The sequence below is a fragment of the Antrostomus carolinensis genome, unplaced genomic scaffold (assembly GCF_000700745.2).
Source record: "Antrostomus carolinensis isolate BGI_N321 unplaced genomic scaffold, ASM70074v2 scaffold3784, whole genome shotgun sequence".
Taxonomy (NCBI): domain Eukaryota; kingdom Metazoa; phylum Chordata; class Aves; order Caprimulgiformes; family Caprimulgidae; genus Antrostomus; species Antrostomus carolinensis.
In genome coordinates, this window is record NW_010311237.1 from 7,941 (window position 1) to 29,106 (window position 21,166).

General features: G+C 43.6%; 1 protein-coding gene across 1 annotated transcript in view; it reads left to right on the plus strand.

Annotated features, from left to right (window-relative positions):
- Nucleotides 1–305: 305 nt before the first annotated feature.
- The window catches only part of LOC104523921 (integrin alpha-9), a gene marked incomplete at its 3' end in the record, with an annotated part of 44,429 nt that continues 23,568 nt past the window's right edge, over nt 306–21,166 (plus strand). The window contains exons 1-5 of the mRNA XM_010166650.2: nt 306–428; nt 2,314–2,420; nt 9,278–9,401; nt 17,691–17,758; nt 20,060–20,189. Of these exons, the coding sequence (XP_010164952.2) occupies nt 419–428; nt 2,314–2,420; nt 9,278–9,401; nt 17,691–17,758; nt 20,060–20,189 (439 nt within the window). The remainder of the gene's footprint in view (nt 429–2,313; nt 2,421–9,277; nt 9,402–17,690; nt 17,759–20,059; nt 20,190–21,166) is intronic.

Sequence of the window (21,166 nt, forward strand, 5' to 3'; positions counted from 1 at the left end):
TGCTGTTGTCTGTTCTAATACTTTCCTAAATGCTTTGCAGAGAGGGGGATTGCTTTAAATGTGTTACACTCCTAATGGAAATTTAGCTTGTTAAAGTATTCATGGCTTCACTGGGGAAAAATGCTTTTATTGTGTGTGGTGTTTTCAGTTTGTGAATCAATGTCATCATTTCACAAGGATGCTGGAAAAAAGTCCTTTTGCTGAGGAAGCTCCGGCAACATGAACCTCGCTGTTGTTTGTTTATTTCTTTTTTCTTTTCTCCTGAAATTAATTGCTTGTTACTTTGCTTTTGATTTCCAGGGTCTTGGTTGGTGCTCCCAAGGCAGAATCTAAATACAGCACCTCTGTTGAGTCCCCAGGAGCTGTGTTTAAGTGTCGAGTCCATACCAATCCTGACAGAAGATGCACAGAACTGGATATGGGGCGAGGTGGGTAGTTGCGATGCTTGGGGGGAGAAGAGGGGAACCAAAAGAAAAGCCAAACCCCAAATGACTAAAAATCCTCCTACCAGCTTCAAGGAGATTCTAAGACATTGAGAGGGATTTGTCAGCTTCTCCTGATGGATTTTGAGTACCAGTAGCAAAGGTGTCATATTCTCTCCAGCATTATGAAATGACATCCCACCTGGTGCTGGTGTCCTCCCACTGGCCTAACTCGCCCTCTCCAGTGAGTAACCAGGCAAAGCTGGTGTCCTGGTTTTGGCTGGGTTAGAGTTAATTTTCTTCTCAGTAGCTAGAACAGTGCTGTGTTTGGGATTCAGTATGGGATTTGGTATGAGAAGAATGCTGATAATGTACTGATGTTTTTAGTTGTTGCTAAGAAATCAAGGACTCTTGAACTTCCCATGCTTTGCTAGTGTGCAGGTGCACAAGAAGCTGGAGGGGGAGCATAGCAAGAGCAATGAACCCAAATTGGCCAATGGGGTATTCCTTATCATACAACATCATGCTCAGTGTATCGATGAGGGTTGGCCAAGAAGGTTTCTCTCTCTTATATGCTGACATAAGGGTGCGTGGGATGATCCCAGGTGGCGCAGCGGAGGGCCTGTGATGTGAGGTATTAGCAGTGTGGCAATCTGTGGGCTCCCTTGTAGTGCAGTAAATAATTCCTTGGGTTTAGTTCTTGTGCTAAAGGAAACACGTTTCTCAGTGAGAGCCACGCTTGTACGCTGTTGCACGTGATTAGGATCAACTTTGGTTTCTCTGATGTACTGTCTGAATCGGGGGAAGGTGGGTTCCTAATGTATGGCTCTGATCTAGAGCCTCATCCTGGTTTCTGATGGGGAAAATTGAAGCCTTTTAGTATTTTGGTTTTCTTGGTGATGTGTGTTGTTACTTTCTCTGCCTATGAAAAAGGCATGTTACTATTGTTCATCTGGTCATGACTGGCTGAAAGAGTTGGGGCTGTTCAGCCTGGAAAAGAGAAGGCTCTGGAGAGATCTTATAGTGGCCTCCCAGTACCTGAAGGGGCTACAAGAAAGCTGGGGAAGGACTTTTCATAAGGGCAGTTAATGACAAAACAAGGGGAAATGGCTTTAAGCTGAAAGAGGGGAGGTTTAAATTAGATGTTAGGAAGAAATTCTTCACTGTGAGGGTGGTCAGACACTGGAACAGGTTGCCCAAGGAAGTTGTGGCTGCTCCTCCCTGGAAGTGTTGAAGGCCAGGTTGGATGAGGCTTTGAGCAACCTGGTCTAGTGGAAGGTGTCCCTGCTGATGGCAGGGAGGTTGGAACTGGATAATCTTTAAGGTCCCTTCCAACCCAAGCCATTCTATGACTGAGTCAAGTAGAATTTATTTTTATGAAGCTCACATGTGCTAAAGCAGTGTTTTGACTAAGTTTGATTTGTCCTGCTGCTGTGATATAAACTGTCTCTCATGGCTTCACAAATACCACCTGACAGGACTAAAAATTGTGGCCTCTTTTTTTTTTTTTTTTTTTTTTTCCCCCCCCTAAGTGCCCCAGATCTCATTTTCAAGAGTAATTTTTGCTTTGATTGCATTCTGCAGGCAAACCTACATTTCTCCCGTTGACTTCAGTTGGATGGTTTATTCAAGTAGAGCTGTGGATGTGCTGCAATAGCTGCTGGCTGTCTGGGACAGGGTCTGTCCTCTACTGTGTATTTGTATGGTGCTCAGTAAGAATGAGATCATTGCCATGATTGATGCGTACAAAACTAACAATCAGGATGAAAGGGAAGAGAAAAGCACTGTCAGGCAGATGCTTGATGGGCGGTCTTGTTTCTTGTAGAGGTTCTTCGGTGGGTATTTAAAAGTCATGTCTCCTTGCCTTGCTGCCTTTCCCCTTCTTTTGTAGGCAATTCTCGGGGCACGCTCTGCGGAAAGACCTGCAAAGAAGACAGAGATGATGAATGGATGGGTGTGAGCCTGGCTAGACAGCCAAAGGCTGGTGGAAGCGTGCTGGTAAGTCCACTCTTTTCTTTGATCTCATTAAAACTGTTGCTGCTGTCTGACTCTAATGCTAAACACGTCAGGATTAATGTGTTTGGCAGTGACTGACGGAGTCCAGCTTTACGGGCAGCAAATTTTGTAGTCCTTTCCTTCAAGCAGAAGGAAAAGTGATCCCCAGCCAGAAAGCTTTATTTATAGAGGGAGGACTTCAAAGCTGTCACACCTGACTTGTGTCACCCAAGGGCTTTCTCCTAAATTTGAGGGATTAAATCTTTGAACAGAATAAATAGAACTTTGTCTAGGAAGTACCTGCTAGTTTGTTCTTTTTGTCATTAGCCTGTGTTTATCTAGGGAATATGTATGCATCCATTTTCCCTGAGCATATGTATTGCACGTCAGAACTTAGCATGAAAAGTGTAAGATGATGCTTTGTGGTGCTGTTTTTTTCTTTACATATATTAATTTTCCACTTACAAGGCAGAAAAGTTGAGAGTAGAGATGACTTCGTTGTGTGTGGGTGGCCTTGTTGTCTTTGATATGGTTGCCACGCAAATAGACAGGTCAAGGAGAGCAGATGTGATGTGGAATTTATCTTTGCAAAACAACATTTCCTGTGTTGGAAAAAAGAAACAAAACATAAAGATAACTGGGCAAAAACCTTTCTAAAATACATGGGTATATTATGATCAATATTTATCTATGTTCACATCTGCAGTTGGGTTCTGACTGTGTACCCCAGTGTGTCTGTCTGCAGGAATGTTAACTGAAATTAAAAAAAAATGGCAACAACAAATCGTTGTGTGTGGTATATGTGGCAGGTAAATTTCAAGCTTGTTTCAGAGTAATCCTGTCAACAATCTAATTCTAAACACCGCAGTTTGGGAGTTGGAAACTTGCAGTATGACTCCATCTTTCTGATGAGATGGGGGATTGCCCTGGTACATGGCACCAAACTGTCACAAAGCTGCTAGTGACAAAGATCTCGTGCAAAGATTACTGTGCCAACCATCTGTGTAAGGCAAGTGGGCAAAGCTGCTTCATTCCAAGGTGTTTTTATTAATATGCTCTTAGAGACCAAACGCTTGCAACCCAAGTCCTTGTGCACCAACATCCCCATGGGGAGGGGTGCGTGGTTTTTATACCTTTCTGTGATGGTCCTGTGGTGTTTTATCTGATTGTCTCTTTTGCCAATGCTAGAGGCTAACTGATGTTTTGCTTTTGTTGGGTGTTTTAAATGCATTCAGCACTAGAGGAAGGGGGGGGGGGGGGGGGGGGAAGAGGGACATAAATAAAATACACTGTATACCTGTATAGCAGACGACAAAATTAAGGCATTCATGCTAGTGTACGTAATTAATGTATTCATGTTTCCTGATTGGTATGTATGTTTAGAGTCCTGTGTGACAGCTGAGGAGTAACTTGCAGTGATGAGGATAACGCTACCTGGAGACCCAGTATCCTCTCCATTTTCCAGTCATTGGGCTGAACTAGACAAAATCTTGTCCCATTTTCAGAAGCTAGAACATATACTTTTTTTAGGCAACGCTGAGATATTTTTGTAAAGATGCTATCTTTAAGAATAATGGTTTAGTGTATTTTGGTTCAAAGAGGAACAGGTCGCAGCTGATGTTTAGGTGTCATCTCCCTAAACTGAAGCAGCAAAGGAAGGGAAATCTGGTGGGGAAAAACCCCAGGCAACTCCCAAGGCTGGGGCTGGCTGCTCGCTGGCTGAGGGGAGTCTACAAGGGTGAGAGACATGGGCAGGCTGTGAGGGCTTAGATTGAGCCTGAGGGGGTAGAAAATTCAGCCATAAAGCAGGTTAAAAGCAAAATGTAGCTAAAGTAAAATGTGTGGCTGGTGGTGTGCTTATTCTGGTGCAGCTTAAGCTGGTAAAAACATCTCCACGAGTTACGCTGATTTAAGGCAGTCCTCACGCACCCCTCTGAGAAGATTATACTGCCATCACCCAGTAGGTTGTGTCTGGGTGCTCAAGGATGTTTAAAAGTCTAATTCTCACTGATTTCAGTGAGATATTTATTACCAAAGCATTCTGTTTTAAACTACTAATTAGACATCTGCACATATCTGTGTGCAGACAGAGCCTGGAATGAAGATGTACAGATTCCTTCGTGGATGGGAAATACCTGGTTGTTTCAGGGCATTGTTACTCTCTGTTTTGAGATACCTTTTTAATGAAAAAGAGTTGTGACTTTCCCATAAGCAGATAGTATTTAGTTCATGTGCTCCTCTAGTTTTAAAGATCAAGATTTCTTGAAAATGCAGCTGTCTTTGAAGTGCCTGTGAGAAATTGGTGTTCTGAGAAGATGCGTTCAGAGCGGCAACTGCTGACTTTAAGCTTATTAACAACATTACTAGCTAACTCGTAGCTGATGCCCGGTAGTTAGGACTGTGTGAAGTCTATATTTTCAGGCATGACAGTTCTATTTACTGTATCTCTTCCAGGGATTACTTCAGGTCAGAGTGATATCTTTGTGTTCAATAGCCCTGGATGGATTTTCTTAATATTTTCCATAAATAGAAGTAGTTGCTTTTTAAACCCACGTGAACTATTCGCGCTCTTGACGTCCTCTGGTAGAGGAATTAGTCCCACAACTGTGGATTGTACAGATAAGTTGTTCCTTTTGCCTTGAAACTGGTTAGTGGCTTAAATTTCTGTCTTATCAGCCTACCTCGATTGCCTGATAAGAGTACCCGCTTCAGTGGAAAGGGGCAGTGGGGAAGGGGAGGAGTGTGCAGATAATATCAATATTTAGTTGATATTTGGTGAAGTGGATTGTGTTTGAGCCCATATTGTGCCAGGATGTTACTGAACCAGAATTTTAAGTTTGTGTGATGGACTAAATAGAAAAGCATGAGGATTTACACAAATAAAGAAGTAAGATTAGCTAAAAAAGCTCTGAGTTTGCAGTTCAGTGGCTTCCTGTTCTCGGGTATGCTAGCAGTCAATATTTGCATTAATCTAAGTGCTGCAGTAATACAGCTGAGATTGTCAGCTCTTTGCAAACTGAAACAGCAAAAGTCCTCCTTCTACTTTTGTTGGGAGAGGAACTGGGGACAGTGCATTATGATTTGGAAATAAGCCAAATCCTTCAGTCTTGCTCTTCTTAAATCCCTGCCACATCTGTCCTTACTCTGTGATTTTGTTTTGTTTTTTTTTAATTTTATTTTTAATCAAGTGTCGCTGTTTTTCATTTTAAGTAGTTGACTTATTGGTACATTTAGTGATTGTGTGTGTGTCTGTAAAAATAATAATAATAAAAAATCCATCACTGCAACAAAGCACCAAAAGTGGCACATTCAAAAAGTCCCTCAATTGGACTCTGACTTCAGGAGTCAGCAGAGGGCTCTGTAAGGACCATGCATTCAGGTGGGACACTTGGCCTCTGAGGTTAAGCCTGGGTCTCTCGTGTTGCTTTTTATTCAACATGCAAAAGAACAAAGTGGCTGCAGTTCTGAAATGACCTATTCATTATCTTGTGGTAATGCAGTGTCTGCCATCAATAAAGACTGCCCTGGGCTTTGCCCAGAAGTGTTTTATTTTGCTTCAGGGGTTTGTATCCTTTCTCCCCTGTTCCATGGTAGAGCTGGAGCCTGTGCCCTGGCAGCAGCTGCTGAGCACCAAATCGTGACAATGACCTCGTTGCATGGGGGCACACCTATGGTTTGCATCCAAAAAACAATGTATAAGCTGTCAGTTGGTTGCAATCACCTTAGGAGGAAAAAAAACCCACAGAAAAACCATCTCCACAGCATCAGTCAAATTCAGATGACTCATCTCTGTTCCCAAGACCCCTTCAGACACATGCCATCAAAGAAGGAAGGCTGCAGCTACCTTTGGTAGCACATCAGCTTGTGATGTTGAATAATGCAGGGACCTGTTGTACTGTAACACAACTAAACATTTCTGGGAAGGCAGGAAAACCAGAAGCAGCTGTGGATGAGCTTTGCCATAGCTGGGAGACAAATGTGCTAGCTGCTTGGCTGCAGAGAAATGAGTTTCTGGGAGTAAGAGGATTTCTCTCCATTGGGAAAATGTCAAATTCTGCAGCTGTGGTGTGGGGGAGCCTGGGGAAGCCCTTACTGAGGTGGAGTTCATCTCTTAGAGCTCTGGTTACGAGCTGTCCACAGACTCCGGCAGTCAGTGGTAAACTACAGCATGCCTGAATACACAGCATGCTAAAGGTACAGAAAAGTGATCATTAAAAAAACCCCACCCAAAACCAACAACAAAAACCCCTCACAAAAACTAAAACAAAAGCAAGAAACCCCCCCAAAAAAAACCAACACAAAACCCCCAACCAAACAAAAACCAAATCCTGACTGATCAGTTAAGTGTGCCCAGAACTGCTAAGCTGAACCCATAGCCTCTGGTTGACTTTGAACTTATTTCTTATGTAGCAGCTTTTTGCCTTTTTTATTTTTTTTCCCCCTTTTTCTTTCCCCACCTCCTTATACTGTTCTATCTTTCTTGGCCTCTGCACCTCACTCCTGAGCAAAGCCTCCTGCTTCTGATGAAATGCTGCTGCTCTCCCCAACTCTGTCATTTGTGCTCCTCTGGGAGAGATTAGTAGGTTAATTTATGGGATTCCCTTGCAGTTTCCGAGATAGAAAATGTCGAGGAATTTACAATATCATGATCCTTTATTTATCTTTCCATAATTTTAAAAAATACTCTTGGTCTGTTTCTGTTTGAGTTTATATCCGGAGTTGGGGGTTGACGTGACTGTTGCTTTAATGGTACGTGTCTTTATGGTACTGTCTTTAAAAGGGCTGTGCTCACAGCACAGATCCATCAGGAGAGAAACTATTTCCTGGTTATTCTGAAAATGAGTGTTTCATGTGCTGGTTTTTGGGGGTTTTTTTGTTGCTGTTGAATTCTGAATGAGTAGTACATGGGGATTAAAACCATAACTGAGCTTCCTTAAAGCAAAACCCCAAAGTTGCTCTTTACAGGACTCCCCACGTATGTTTGGCCATTGAGCAGAGCTCCAGCAGAAGCATCTGTTGTGGCAGCCCACACCACGCAGTGTGATGCAAAGCTTTCCTTGGCCCTCGGAGTCCCTTGTTATCCCTCTGCGATAACCATCTTCAGGAAATAAATGCTTCTCAGACTGATGGAAGTTAGGAAAGCAATAAATATCAAACTCTGAATGCAGCACGGCTAGCAGGAGAGCAGGCTTTTACACAATGGGTTTTCACAGGATCACAGAATGGTTGGGTTGGAAGGGACCTCAGGAGATCATCCAGTCCAAACCCCCTGCCAAAGCAGGTTCCCTACACCAGGTTGCACAGGAAAGCGTCCAGGTGGGTTTTGAACATCTCCAGAGATGGAGACTCCACAACCTCTCTGGACAGCCTGTCCCAGGGCTCTGTCACCCTCACAATAAATAAGTTTTTCCTTAAGTTTGTCTGGAACTTCTGGTGTTCCAGTTTGTGCCCTTGTCCTGTCACCAGCCACCACCAAAAAGAGCCCAGCCCCATCCATTTGGCCCCCACGTTTCAGATATTTATAGACATTGAAAAGATCCCCTCTCAGTTAAAAAAATGAGAGAAGTATTACCCTTTTATGTCTTTCTGGGGTTAAGTATAGGGGTTGAATTTTGAGTTTCTCAGTGGTTGATGTGCTTCCCAGGTCCTTTACTGGGAGTGTGACACAACTGGGCCTGGTTTATGGAGTTTTTACCGTGAGATGCTCCCATGGGCAATGTGCTCAGCTCTGAGCTGCTGAGGGAGAAAAGTGGAGTAGCACACAGGGAAGGAAGACAGAGGATGTCTCATCTGGGGCAGACAAGGTCAGGTGTGGGGATCGTGAAGGGGACTGGGGCAAAGTTGCCAGGGAGAGTTGAAAGTATGGGATTAAATGGTTTGTAGCATAGAGGCTGCTTTGTGTGCATGGGACTGAGCCTTAAATGATATAAATTGACACATCTACACTGACTTCAGTGACTTAGACCAGCTGGAGATACGGCCCAGCACATGAACACCTTGCTGTTTCACATTTCATCTGCTTTTGTTCCAACTAACCTCTGACCATTAAGTGACCTGTGGTTTGTCTGGCAGCAATGCAGTGTTAATTTTTGCAGCAAATGGGTTCTGGGAAGGTGTGAACCAAGCTCCACATTGCTTGTTTGCGTGTTTGTGTGTGGCAGTTGTACTGAGCAACATGTCCTGGTGAGACTGGTTTAGCTCTGGTTTTGCAAGGTAATCTTATTCCTCACTATGGCACCCTGATCTCTGCTGCTCATCTGCACCTTGACTGATGTTGCCACTCTTATTGACACAAAATCTCTGGCATTTTCACATAAATTTGTTACCAGTAAGCAGAAACATAGCTGCCTTTCCCAGTGAGACAAATCTTTGACTCATACATGCATCATCTGGTGGGATAACCTTCTCATATGGTCTTAGTAACCTTCTAAGTCCTAGCATCACTTCTAATCCTTTTATGTGAATTCTTAATGTCTTTATTCCCATTTTCTCCCCATTTCTGGCTTGACTGGGTTCTATCAGTGCATCCTTCATTCAGAAAAGCTTCACTGTGGAGATTCATACATAGGAAGGGATCTTGAAATCTCCAGCATGGGCTCTGTCTTGCTCTGAGACCTGTTGTTTTCCTAGTCATGTACATACGAAGGCTGAGATCTGAGCTGCCAGGCCAGGCGGTGTGACGATCTGTGGAGGAAACAGTAAGAAGATATTTTATCTGGAAAGGCTGAGGTGTGAAGGGGTGACAGTGGGCCAGTGGGGTGAAGGTGACACTGGGAGGTCCTGTCCATGCGTGCTGTGCCTTGGTTGGAGGGCTGTCCTGTGACTCTGGGTCAATAACATGTGTGCTATGATCTGTTTAGGCATGTGCACACCGCTGGAAAAACATCTACTATGAGACAGAGTACATCCTACCCCATGGCTTCTGCAACATCATTCCCCCCAACCTGCAGCCCAACGGGAGGAAGCTCTTGCCCTGCTATGAAGGTAAGGGGTGTAGGGGCTGGGAGTGGGGCTCACCTCCCTCGCTGCTCTCAGTTTATATCTGCTGTGTTTTCCCTTTGTTTCCAAAGGCATCCACAGTAACCCTCACTACTGATATTTTCCTTTGGGTTTTTTTGGTAACATATGGCTGCCTTGTGGCACAGCTGGAGCAGAGGTTGGGTTTTGGATGAAATTAGGAGAGTAGAAGAATGACAGAATAGGTCCTGTCACTTACCGTGTGTGGTTGCACTTTATTAAAGTAGTGATATGTTTCTGAAATGTGTTTTTGAGGCAGAGGTTCTTTCTGCTTTATGTGAATAATCAGTAGATATTGATCTGAGCTTGGCCTTTCATGCCTGGCTGTAGCACAGAGTAAAAATCCTGAATGATGTTGCAGTTGGGAACCAATTTGCCCATCTTAAGGAAATATTTTTGGTTTTGTGTTTTGATTTATCAAAGGACTGGATGGGGGAAAGAGCTGCTTAACACCTTGCTCATTGAGGGAAATTCTGCAGTAGTTTATATTAAAATGTTTTGAGTGTGTGAGGAGTCTTGGTCCCTGTTTGGATCCTCTGAAGGTCTGGATTTGAGGGGCATGGAAGGGAGGGCGCCAGCTCTGAGCAGTGGGTGGCTGTGCCTGTTGATTCTGCTCCAAATCTCAAGTGTCAGCTTTTTAATTTTCCAGCTCTCTGGTGCATTTGAGACTCTTGTATCTTATTTCCTTTCCTAAAGACTTCAGAAGACAGTGTCTCCTCAGCCAAGAGCAATTAACTACACCAGAGGCATGAGTGTGTTATGAGGAAGAAGATAGGGTATCTCCTAAGATTTCTTGGCCTTGGGGGAAAATACCTTCTTGGTTTCTCCTGTCTGTCACAGGCATTGTCTTTCCCCTGTTGCCTGTAGGAGTCTGAGGAAGTGTGAGAGTCTGGAGGACAAGACACACCAAGTTTGTGGGCAAGACCTCTGATTTTATTTATTTATTTGCTTTTTTTCATTCCCCTCCTTCTTAAGTTGGCAGCAACCAGCAGCAGGCTTGCTGCTAACATTAGTAAGTGGGAGAGGGATAAGGTGATGGATGTCCTGGTGAGTTTCTCTGCTGTTAGTGAGTGGCTGTGTCCCAGCTTGGTGGCCTATGGAGCCAGCTCTGTGCCAGAGCTGGGTCTGCTCCATGCCCGCTCTTTCTCCTGAGGCAGCTCCTCACCTCCCTCTGGGCTTTGCTCAGGGAGTTACCATTGCACTGCACCTTCTGGAGACGGCATGTGCTCGTGCACTGAGCATTTCCCAGCCCTGAAATTGGTCATTATTTGAAACATGAGGGTTTTTGAGTCTCTCAACCCAGCCATGCCAGCTGCTCTGCAGCAGAATGCAAGTAAACTATGTAAACCTTCCTGTTGTGAGCAAGGTGCTACTGTATTTGTCCTTTTTTTCTTTCTTTTTTTTTTTTCCATTGTTCCTGTCAGCAAAATCAGGATAAGGCCTCACACTGAGGTCATGCACTGCAAATCATCCACTATTAACTTTATGGTCAATGCACCCGCGTGGGGATGCTGCTGGGGCTCCCTCTGAGCCTGTGTCACTGCTCCTGTGCTGCTTTAAAGACAGCCCAGCCTGCCTGAAGCTGTGGTGGGGAGGTGGTTTCTGGAAGAGATGAACTGCTTGTGTTTTAATGTGCGTCATGTCTTTGGAGTAAAAGCGCTGGTAATCTGACAGGATATTTGCCAGGAATTGCTAGAAAATAGAAATGTGTGGGCCTAGTACACACAGAGCAGCCAGTGGAAAATTGGCAGGGCTGGTGGAGTACGATGTTGGCTTAATTTCACTCCATGGTAGAGTGAAAATTGGAGGTTTGGGACTGATTTTCTCCCCTCCCATCAGACATGAAATCACACAGTATCATGAGGGATGGCTGCATTTGTTTACTCCTGGATCTTTTTAAGTTTCAGTAAAACAAGCTCAGAGAGAGAGATAGCCATGGTACGTCATGCAGAGTGATTCGTTGTTTGAAGTTTGCTGTGAAATAAGATTACAGCAATCCTTTTAACATTTTTCCTTCACTTTCTGGAAGCAGAAGAAGAAATTTTCCTTCACTGACACTGAGGAACAGCCCAAACTGGCGAGTCTGATGATAGGGATTATAAACATGATGTGTAATGCAGCTGAAGTGATGCTACACCGAGAACCTCTTGGCTGTCCCTGGGAGGCTGCCAGACCCATGGCTGCAAGCCCCGTGCAGGGGAGCGTGCCTTCACCCGCTGAGGTCCCAGCATCTTGTCCTTCTCTGGGACTTGCTGTGTGTGAATGGGTGCAGGCAATCATGTCCTCCTTTCCAGAAGCCCTGTTGTTAGCACAGCTAAGGTGATAAGCCCCATGCGAGACTGGCGTGGCTGCATGGTCCACAACCAGAGCTGGCTCTTGCCTAACTGGTGAAGGGCACAGGCCAAGTTGAGTGCACATCAGTCTCCATCTGTGTGTGTATGTGTGTGTGTGCACCTTGAGATGGATTATTAGCTTGTATAACAAAAGTCTTGTGCCAGAAAGGGAGAGGAGTCTGACCGTGGGACAGATGGACTTAATGCATACGGTATGTTTTCTCTCCACATAAAGCAAGCTTAATAATTAAAGATGAAGGAGGAAATGGAAATTTCCTGACTGGATGGTAGTGGTGCAACAACATAGTAGTCTCAATCCATCTTATTCTTGTCCGGCTTCCCTGAAAGGGCTGACAGAAGTCTGGAAGTGATTGAGAGCTAATGAGAACAGCAGCAAGCCTAATAGTTAAACGCAATATTTCTGAGTAGGAACTAATCTGGTTTATATGAGCTGGATGTCCTTCGCGGTATAGCTGGCGTTATGGAGCCACAGTCTTCCAGGCAGTGCTTTCACTTGTTTATTTTTCCTGTAGTTTTAATGACCTTCCAAAAGAAGGAAGCTACCTCTTCATTCCCTGCCCTGATGCATTCAGTTTGCAAAGTAGAAGGGTGGTCACATCTACGATGAGAAGCAGCCCAGCTGATTAGAGCTGGACTGGTTCCCTAGTTCTCTGTGGTAGCAGTTGGTGGTGGAGGTTGGGAAGGCTGATGGATCCTTTGGTTAGTAAATAAGGGGAATGGCACATGCTCACGTGCCTTGCCTCCAAAGGGGGTAAGCAAGTTTTCCCACAGGGTCCAGACCACATTTGGTTTTCTGGAAGCTATCAAAACATCCCTGCTTTGTGGTACAAACCCAATACCACAATGCTAGGTCAGAAAGATTGCGAATGTTTCTTCCTAGTGTAGTGAAACACTGTCAGATAGGAAGGAAGAGGCTCCCAGCACAAATGATAGTTTACTGTAACTGGCTACTTTGCAACTGGGAAGATGGTAGATACAGGATTTTATTGTACTGTGAAGTTTATGCCGTGTTATGGCGTTGAAGACTTTTAGAGAGGTTTACTTTGAGAAGAAATTGAGGAGCATTTGCCCACAGCATCATCACACATCATAGTGTATCCTTTTTGCTTGTGTATTGTTTTATCCAGTTACTTCTTCCTCCCTCTTATTTCTCTTATAACCCGTATATGTATTTATTCATGGCACATCTTCAAAGTCACAGAGGCAGTCACCTCTTCCAGACTCAGCCTCATCTTACTGCTTTGCTATCAGCTGTTGCCGCAGCAGTTAGTTTAGTGGTTTGCGGTCTGTGTCATCAGGGGTGCACAGCAGTCTGCGGGCAGACAAGAAAGAACAATAAAGAAGTGTAAAAACAAAGGATCTGTTCATAACAGCAGTTATTGCCTGGAGCTACGCGGAAACTACCGAATCCAGTGTTTGCAATATCTAAACCTCATGCAAATGGTGCTATTCAGGTGTGCAAAAGCTGTGAGCTGACAGAGTGACTGCATGATTTCCTGCTGGTTGATTGTTTCACTGCATCAATGGATGGATGGATGTGTTGTAGGAGTGACAGGTGTCACTGCTCTGCACTGAAGTGGAGGGGAAGTAGAAGCAGTTTTGGTTTTCGTGCCTTTTGGGCTCATCCGCTGCTTGGGAGCAGCAGACCTGCTCTAGGGAGGAGTCGGAAGTCTGTGGGGCTGGGATGTGACAGTCCAGGACATGGACATGGGGTGCTGCTCTGGGCTGTGATCCTGATTGCATGGGTGGGAAGGAGACCCACTTGAGTATGGAAGGGGCTGTACACTGCTGCAAATAGGTGGGCTGATGAGGAGGGCTGGTTTTGTGCTGAAAGGATATTTTGCTGTGGACCAGGAGCCCAGAGTCTGCCTGGGCTGGACTCCTGGTTCCCTGGGGAGGGTTGCATCTGTGTGAGTCCCCTCAAAACATGGTGCTGATCTCTGCTCTGTGTCAGTGGAGCTCTAAACGCTCAAATAGCCTCGGTGTCTGAGGTATTTGGGCCTCTGTGCTGTTGCTTCCTCTTGTAAAACACCACTAAAGTTGTTTTCTCTCAAAGGTGTTAGGAAAATAGGTTAATCAATATGTGTGATGTGCTCAGATACTGTAGTGATATGATGGAGGCTTGATATCTCTAGGGAGGTAGGACAGCCATTGCATTGCATCATTGCTGTATGTCATGCTGCACTACTGTAATAAATCCATTTATTTGTCTTCTGTAAGCTCTGGTTTTTTTCTTGAGAAGTACTGTCAGGTATTTATTCAAGTCAAAATATTTTGATGTCTTTTCTTCAGTTCACAGAAGTAATGGTTATATCCAGACTCTGAATTTACCTGAAATGCTGCAATCCATTGTTAACAACCAAAGTGTAACTAGTTAGCTAAGTGAAATGTAGGGCCATTAGTTTGAGCAGATAGTACTGACAATATAAGTGACTTAAGAACCACTGAACATCACAGAAAGCCATGAATAATGTCTGTGAAAGTATGAGCTTCAGTGGACGTACCAACTCAGCTTATTGTACAACCATTTAAACCACCAAATCTTTTCCATTCCTTATGCATTGCAGTTAATAATAATTTGGTTCATTTAAAGAATAATTGTTTTTTTTCATTGCCTGACAATGAAAGCAATAATATGTGTGTTTCTGTTCCTGTTCTAATACATATATTGCTGATGAAAATCAGCTGTGTTGTGTCCTCTGATGTTGGGGCTTTTGTTTCAAGTTACTCCTAGATCTGAATTTGGTCTTTTTTTTTTTTTTTAAGTAGGAAAAATATCTTGTAATAGAACAATGCTGTGAATTCAACAAGCTTTTTGACTTGGTTGGAGAAACAGTTTAATTTTTATGCACGTAGTGTTTTATTAGAAGAAAATCCTCTGTTTATCTGAAGAAACGAAGCAATTTTGTATGTTTGTTAAATACAGCCGCATGAAGCTACGGATCCATTTACCACCCTTGAATAGCTGCCTCATTCCATTGCTAAAACTGCCACTGTTTCTTCTGCTGTCCTATGGTTTTACATGCCCTTGGTTTTCCTTTGCAACTGGATTTGGGGAATGGCAGGTGTGTGTGGACGGGGTCTCTCAGGCAGCTGGAGTTACGTGAGGTGAAGGTTTGGAGATGTTCCTCACCTGAGTCTGGCTGGGGAAGCCACCATCATGTTTGAGGATTTACATGTTGCTGAATTGTGGAAAAAAAAGTGCTGGAAAGCCTGTTTATAAAAGAAGAGAAGGAGAAATTTGAAAATCCAAAATAAGAAACTAGTTTTATTTGCCTCCCATCCCACACTGAGGGGCATTCCCTGCAATTATGTCGTTATTCACCCGACCTAAATCTTTAATTGTGCAGGTTAAATATCCTATGGCAGCCTTCTTTTTGTTTTTTTTTTTTTTTTATTTATTTGAAAGCAAATTGAGATGTGTGTTTTTTGAAGGAGACACTTAAAGAAACCACGTAATACAGTTTTATAGGGAAATACAACATTTTTGCATCCATCAGATTATCAGTAGGCCCCGCTTGCAGCAGCTGGTTCTGGGCCTGACAGAGAGAGCCCTCGAGGCTTGCTCGCAAAAGAAATATATGTGTAAGAAATGCTCTGGCCTCACATCCCATATGAGGGGCTCATTTGGCTTTTAAGAAGCCATGCCATGGCCTGGGTCATGAGCAAGATCTGTCAGGGACTGTCTGGTGCCTAAAGGGAAGGTGGGCGCTGTGCCCTGTAGCAGCCTGGGTCGGCCATGGCTGCACGGCCTTCGGTGGTTTTTTAGGCATGGCGTGGTGCTTGCTTGTGCTGCCCGAGCATCAGCCTAAGGCCATCTAGCCCTCCATCAAAAAAAAAAAAAATATATATATATATATATTTATCTCCCCTACGGTGGGGTTTAGGAAGAAGCTCTGGCATCACAAAAGCCTCCTGACAAGTTTAGCTGGTAAAGGCAGAAGGATACTTCCAGAGCCCCAGGGCCATGGTGGCTGGCAGCGTTGTTTCACATTACAACCATCTGGGAATTAAAGTAGGTTAAGTGCAAAATTGGGAAGAGGCAAGATCTGGTCATGCTTCAGTACATCGTGTAAAGGGAAAATCTTGGCTGGAAGTGAAAGTGTCTGAATGGGATGGACGTGGGACTTGCTGCATTTCATCCTTTGCAAGGGTGGGAATCCAGCCATAGCAAAGACAGGGCTATTAGGACATGCACAGTGTTATTTTTCAGGAAATGCCAGACGGAGAAACCTCATCTCCTTTGCTGTCTGAATTAAAAAAGAAAAAGCTAATATCAATAAACAAATATTTTTTTCCCAGGCAAGGAGTGCCTTGCTCTGTGAGAGACTATATGTGGAGAGCTAGTGATTCAGAGCACCAGCACTTGCTGAACAGCCATGAGCAAATATGGGCTTAATCGCTCAGTGAAATTGTTGTGCATTCCCACTAGGAAACCCAAGTGTGGCTGTGGCCCTCCTGGTCTGCTGGGACACATATCTGCTTTGGCAGGACCCGGACTCTGCCAAGGGGTTGGGTGTTTGGGTTGTAATTTGTGGATCAAGTCACTGTTCTGCACAGTCTCTCTGATTAAACCTCTCCCTGTGCAACTGATGTGAACTCAGCAAATTCCTTAAAAATCTGAGCATCTTTATGATGTTAGGAAGAGAGTGAATATAATATATAAAGCGGGAAGGGTGAGTGTGTGTATGTATGTGTGTGCATATATATGTGTGTGTGTATATATATATATATATGACACACTGTTTTGAAAAAAATCTATGAGAAGACAGTAGTCTATAATTAATTCCTTTTGGTCTTCAATGAGATAAAATGCAGCTCAAAAGGAACTTGCTTTTATTCCAAAGGGGCAATTTTCTCATTGATTTCATTAAATTTTTTATAATTTAGCAATGAGTTAATGGTGCTTTTAAAAAAAAAAATAAAATAAAAAAAATTACCAGGCTATATGGTAAATGTTTTTGGAGCCTGAATTACTGTAATAAACAGGAAGTGGCAATATGACAAAGCTAGGCACTCATTAGTATGGTAAATAATTGAAAATAATGCTCTGGAAAAAAACCTGCAAAGATTCTGATCCAGCTCTAAGTTTCAGATGCTCCTAAACTCAAAATGTTTGGATTAAGGCAGGGTGGAAAGTGATTTTCTTTTATGTTTCTTTTTTATTCCTCTTCCCTTCACCCCTCACCAGTCTTTATTTCTAAAAAACATTTTTTTCCTCTTCTGCAAAAAGATAAAATAAAAATTCCTCAAGTTTGATAGGGGAAACAATTGCTACATAGAATACAGAAACAAAAACTATAGTGATGCTGGTTGGGTCCCCTATGAACTGGGAGTAAGTGGCTATGAAAAGCAACAGACCTGAGCACCCTCCAGATGAGACTTGTCTCCTGGGTGGGTGTCCTGAAGCATCCCTCTGTGCGAAACGTTCATGGGGGCTTTGGTGAATGTTGTTATATGGGGAAATCACTTATTTCTCTGAGGTAGTGACAGACCTGGGGATTAAATCTCCTGTTGCAGGGTGGGTGGCATGCAGCCATGGAGCCTTTTGCTCCCCTCCTTCCCAGCTGCGTGGATCTAGCTGACAGAGACAGAGACAACTGCCAATGCACCTTTACCCAGGTGATGCTGCTGCTGTTACCATCACATTACTGTGACACTGCTTGTTTAGGCAGCTCACTGGATGTCCCTCACCCTGGTTTCAGGCCCCTCGCATTTCCCTTGATGTAGGTGAGCATGCTGCCATGGTACACATCAGTGGCAGATCCACCAGTAAAACCTGGGAGCTCTGTGTGCTCTTGTCCCTTGAGGCTGTGCCTGCAGCAATGCACGTGGCTCAGGTGGAGAGCACGTGCCATGCCAGGGATGACCGTGGTTTGTTTTGTTCCTTTCTCCCATCCAGAGTACAAGAAGAAGTATGGAGAGGAGCACGGCTCATGCCAGGCGGGGATCGCAGGCTTCTTCACCGAGGTGAGCGGGTTGCATGCGCAGAAGGGATGGGGTTGGTGAGCGGGTCTCCTGCTGCTTGATGCAGGAGGGGAACCCTGAGCACAGCTTGGACAGCTGAGCATGATCCCTTCCTGCCAGCAAACACCCTCATCCAGCCTTCAGGGTGCCTGCATCTTGCACAACGCCTGCCCAGTGGTTTGTACATAGGTCTGTGTGCAAACTTTGTGGGCAAGAATGAATGAATTGACTCTGGGAAATGTCCTTAGGGAATATTTTTATTGTGTATGTCCCAAAACTTGCATAGAGATGCCTCTGTGTGTAACATTACCTCTTTAAGTGATGATGTAAAACAGTCCTCCCTGAATGGCTTTATGTAACTGTACATGTGGGTATATGCATCTACGTGAATGTATAAATGCACATACATATACATACATAAGGTAAACACCTTTTTTTTAGTTCTGCTTCAGTTCTTTATTTCAAAAAGATGCAGAAAAAAATAGCATGGTAAAATATATGTTCCAGAGCTGTTCTAAATACCAGACCATATTCCTTCCTGAGCAGAAGTCTATCAGCCATGTTTTAGTTATGTCAAGAATGAATTTGTTCCCTTATGTATGTATTGATGGTTTTTTGTAATGTTTCAGGGTTGGGTGGTTTGTGGGGGGTTTTTTTGTTTGTTTGTTTGTTTTGGTGGGTTTTGGTTTTGTTTTTTTAAGGAGGAAAAAAAATGCTATTTCAGTGTCAGTTTCCTTGTTACTGTCATGTCAAGTATATATTCACTTTTAATTATATATGCACTGATCTGCAGAATTTATTGTCCAGGCTGATATAAGGAGAATAAAGGTGTCCTCTCTGAAATGGCAGAAGGTGATTTCCGAGTAAACTGGGATGGCAGGCAGTGTTGCCACAGTGGCACTGTCTGATAATTGGATGTTCAGCCAGCAGCAGCTGTTTCCTGGCTTGTCTGCTCTCTCTGTTTCACTTCCCATGCTTTAAATCCTCCTTTGCTACCCTAGTTCAAAAGATATCTTTGAACTTTCATTGCTTCAGCCTGATGGCAACTCACTGAGCAGGAAACACAGATAAATGGCTTTTTGGGTCAAACAGGCAAGCTCCTACCATATATTCAGCACTGCTGATGGTAGTCGTTCCTGCTGGTAAATGATCCCTTGACCTCAAGGGCATGGCCCCTCCCAAGGAAAAAAGCTGTTGCCAAGCACGTCCTGCTCTTTGGTTGGGTTTGCAGTCCTGTCCCTGTAGTCTTATTAGGAAAATCCCTTCTTTAACATCTCCCCCCGAATGCAACTGATCACCCGAAGGGATCCCGGGCATGGGAGCATTTTCCCACAAGGATGGAGTCCACCCATGGCCATGTATTGAACGGAGACATGAGGCAAAGCAGCTGTCCTCATGTCCTCTCCAGGGATGGAGAAGTTACCTAGGCTTAACACTTCCCACGCTTAATTTGGTCCCTTGCTGGAGGTATTTAAAACCACATCCAGCAGTAAGGTTTCCCTGCAAGGGTGCTGGATGCTTTGAGGCAAGATTTTTGCAATCTCTCTTGCATGTGAATGTACCTTTGGTTTTGATTATCCTGGAACCCATTTACTTTTGGATGTTAGATCAAACTTTGCCCGATTTCTAGTCTTTTAAAATCCTGGATCATGCTGGGCATGTCTGTAATGAAATATAGCCAGGTTGTCTCTTGAAGAGCAGAGTGTATCTGATGACAGAGCAAGGCAAAATGTTCCAACCGTGACATAATGCACACCCTGCTTGTTGAGTGCATGGCAGCTCTTGAGCTTCATAGTTGCAAAATCAAAATCCTTTATGCTATATCCTTCATGATCGGTTGGCATAGCATGCCAGCCAGCACTGGGGCATGGTCTGTAGCTGAGTGGTAGCTGGATGGGCTGGGGTGCTTCTGTCACTTGGTGGAGGTCTTCTGGTCTTTTGGAAGAAGTTTGGGAAAGGCAGCAGGTAGAGAGAGATTTTTGTGAGGTCTGTGTTAGCAGGGATAAGTCTGAGGAAGGTCTTTTATTGGAGCAGCAGAACAGCTGAGGAGAAGTGGACCATAAATAGGGAAAACTGTGTGTCTCTAGGGCGTGTACAGTGACCTCCATGTTTGGGGAGGAGGATATTCTCTACATGCACAGAAAATGCAGAATGGAGATTGTTATAGACGGGTTTATAATTGGTGTTTTAAGTTAATATCCCGTCCCTTCTCCATTACCATGTAAAGCATGAATTTTTGTCCAGTTTTGGTTATTATTTACTTTTCCCCATCCTTTCCCCTACACCTTTCTGTTTCTCTTGCAGGAGCTGGTCATCATGGGGGCACCAGGATCTTATTATTGGACAGGGACTGTCAAAGTACTGAATCTCACTGACAACACCTATTACAAACTGAACGATGACGCTGTGATAGCCAGGCGGTACACGTACCTTGGTAAGCAGCTCTCTGGTGCTCGTGGGGAGAATGGATTCGTCCAACAACATATTTCAAGGCTTTGATGCTATAAAGTTGATACTGATTTGTTTGGGGTTTTATTTTGGTGGTGGTGTAAATTATTTTTATGAAAAGTATGAAAAGAAGAATATCTGAATTAAAGGTTTGCCTACCTGGAAAGAAATACAAGCAAAGAAGCAGCCAGAATATTCAATTTTTATTGATTGTTTTTTTAAAAAAAGGGCTATAATTTTTTTTTTATTAATAAAGAAGATGCATTTTGACTGAAAAGCAGGTTGGATGGTGGTGGGCATCCCATATTCCTGCTTCTGCACTGTAGTGGACAAATTACCTGTCATTGGTTAGGCTGCATGTGTGCTTACATCTGTCTTTAAAATGGGTACAATATATAATTACAGAAAGTCTATTGCAGATACAAATTTATTTCAACAAAAATAGCACCATGTAAGTGAGTCATTGGCAACAGAAAGAGGTTGTGAAAGGATTAACTATAGGTTTGATACGTCTTTAACTCAGTTGGTTTTACTTGTTTTAAAACCAGCTAATGTCCCAAATAAACTGAATTTAAAGGCTTCCACCTAATCCACAGTGCCTAAGACTGTTGAGACACAGGAGGCGTTTCAAACAGTCAGTAGTTTGATATTGTTTGACTTAAGACTTGCTCAACTGCTTTTCTTCCCCTTAACCTTTAGTCTTTACAAAAAATACCATTTGAAAGATGCTTCTTGGTGATAGCTAAATGAGGAGTGTGTATATACATATTTAAGGCCATAAATAGGTTTTGCCACTGCTAGACCTGAATTATAATGTTTACTATGTAGACAAGAGTCTCATAATTTACGGCAGAAGAGCAAGGAAAATATGAGACAGCCTTAGAAGGAAAGTACTCTACTCTTTAGTTATTATATATCATTTTAATATATCAAATAACTGAATCTTTGATCTCCTTCTTTCAA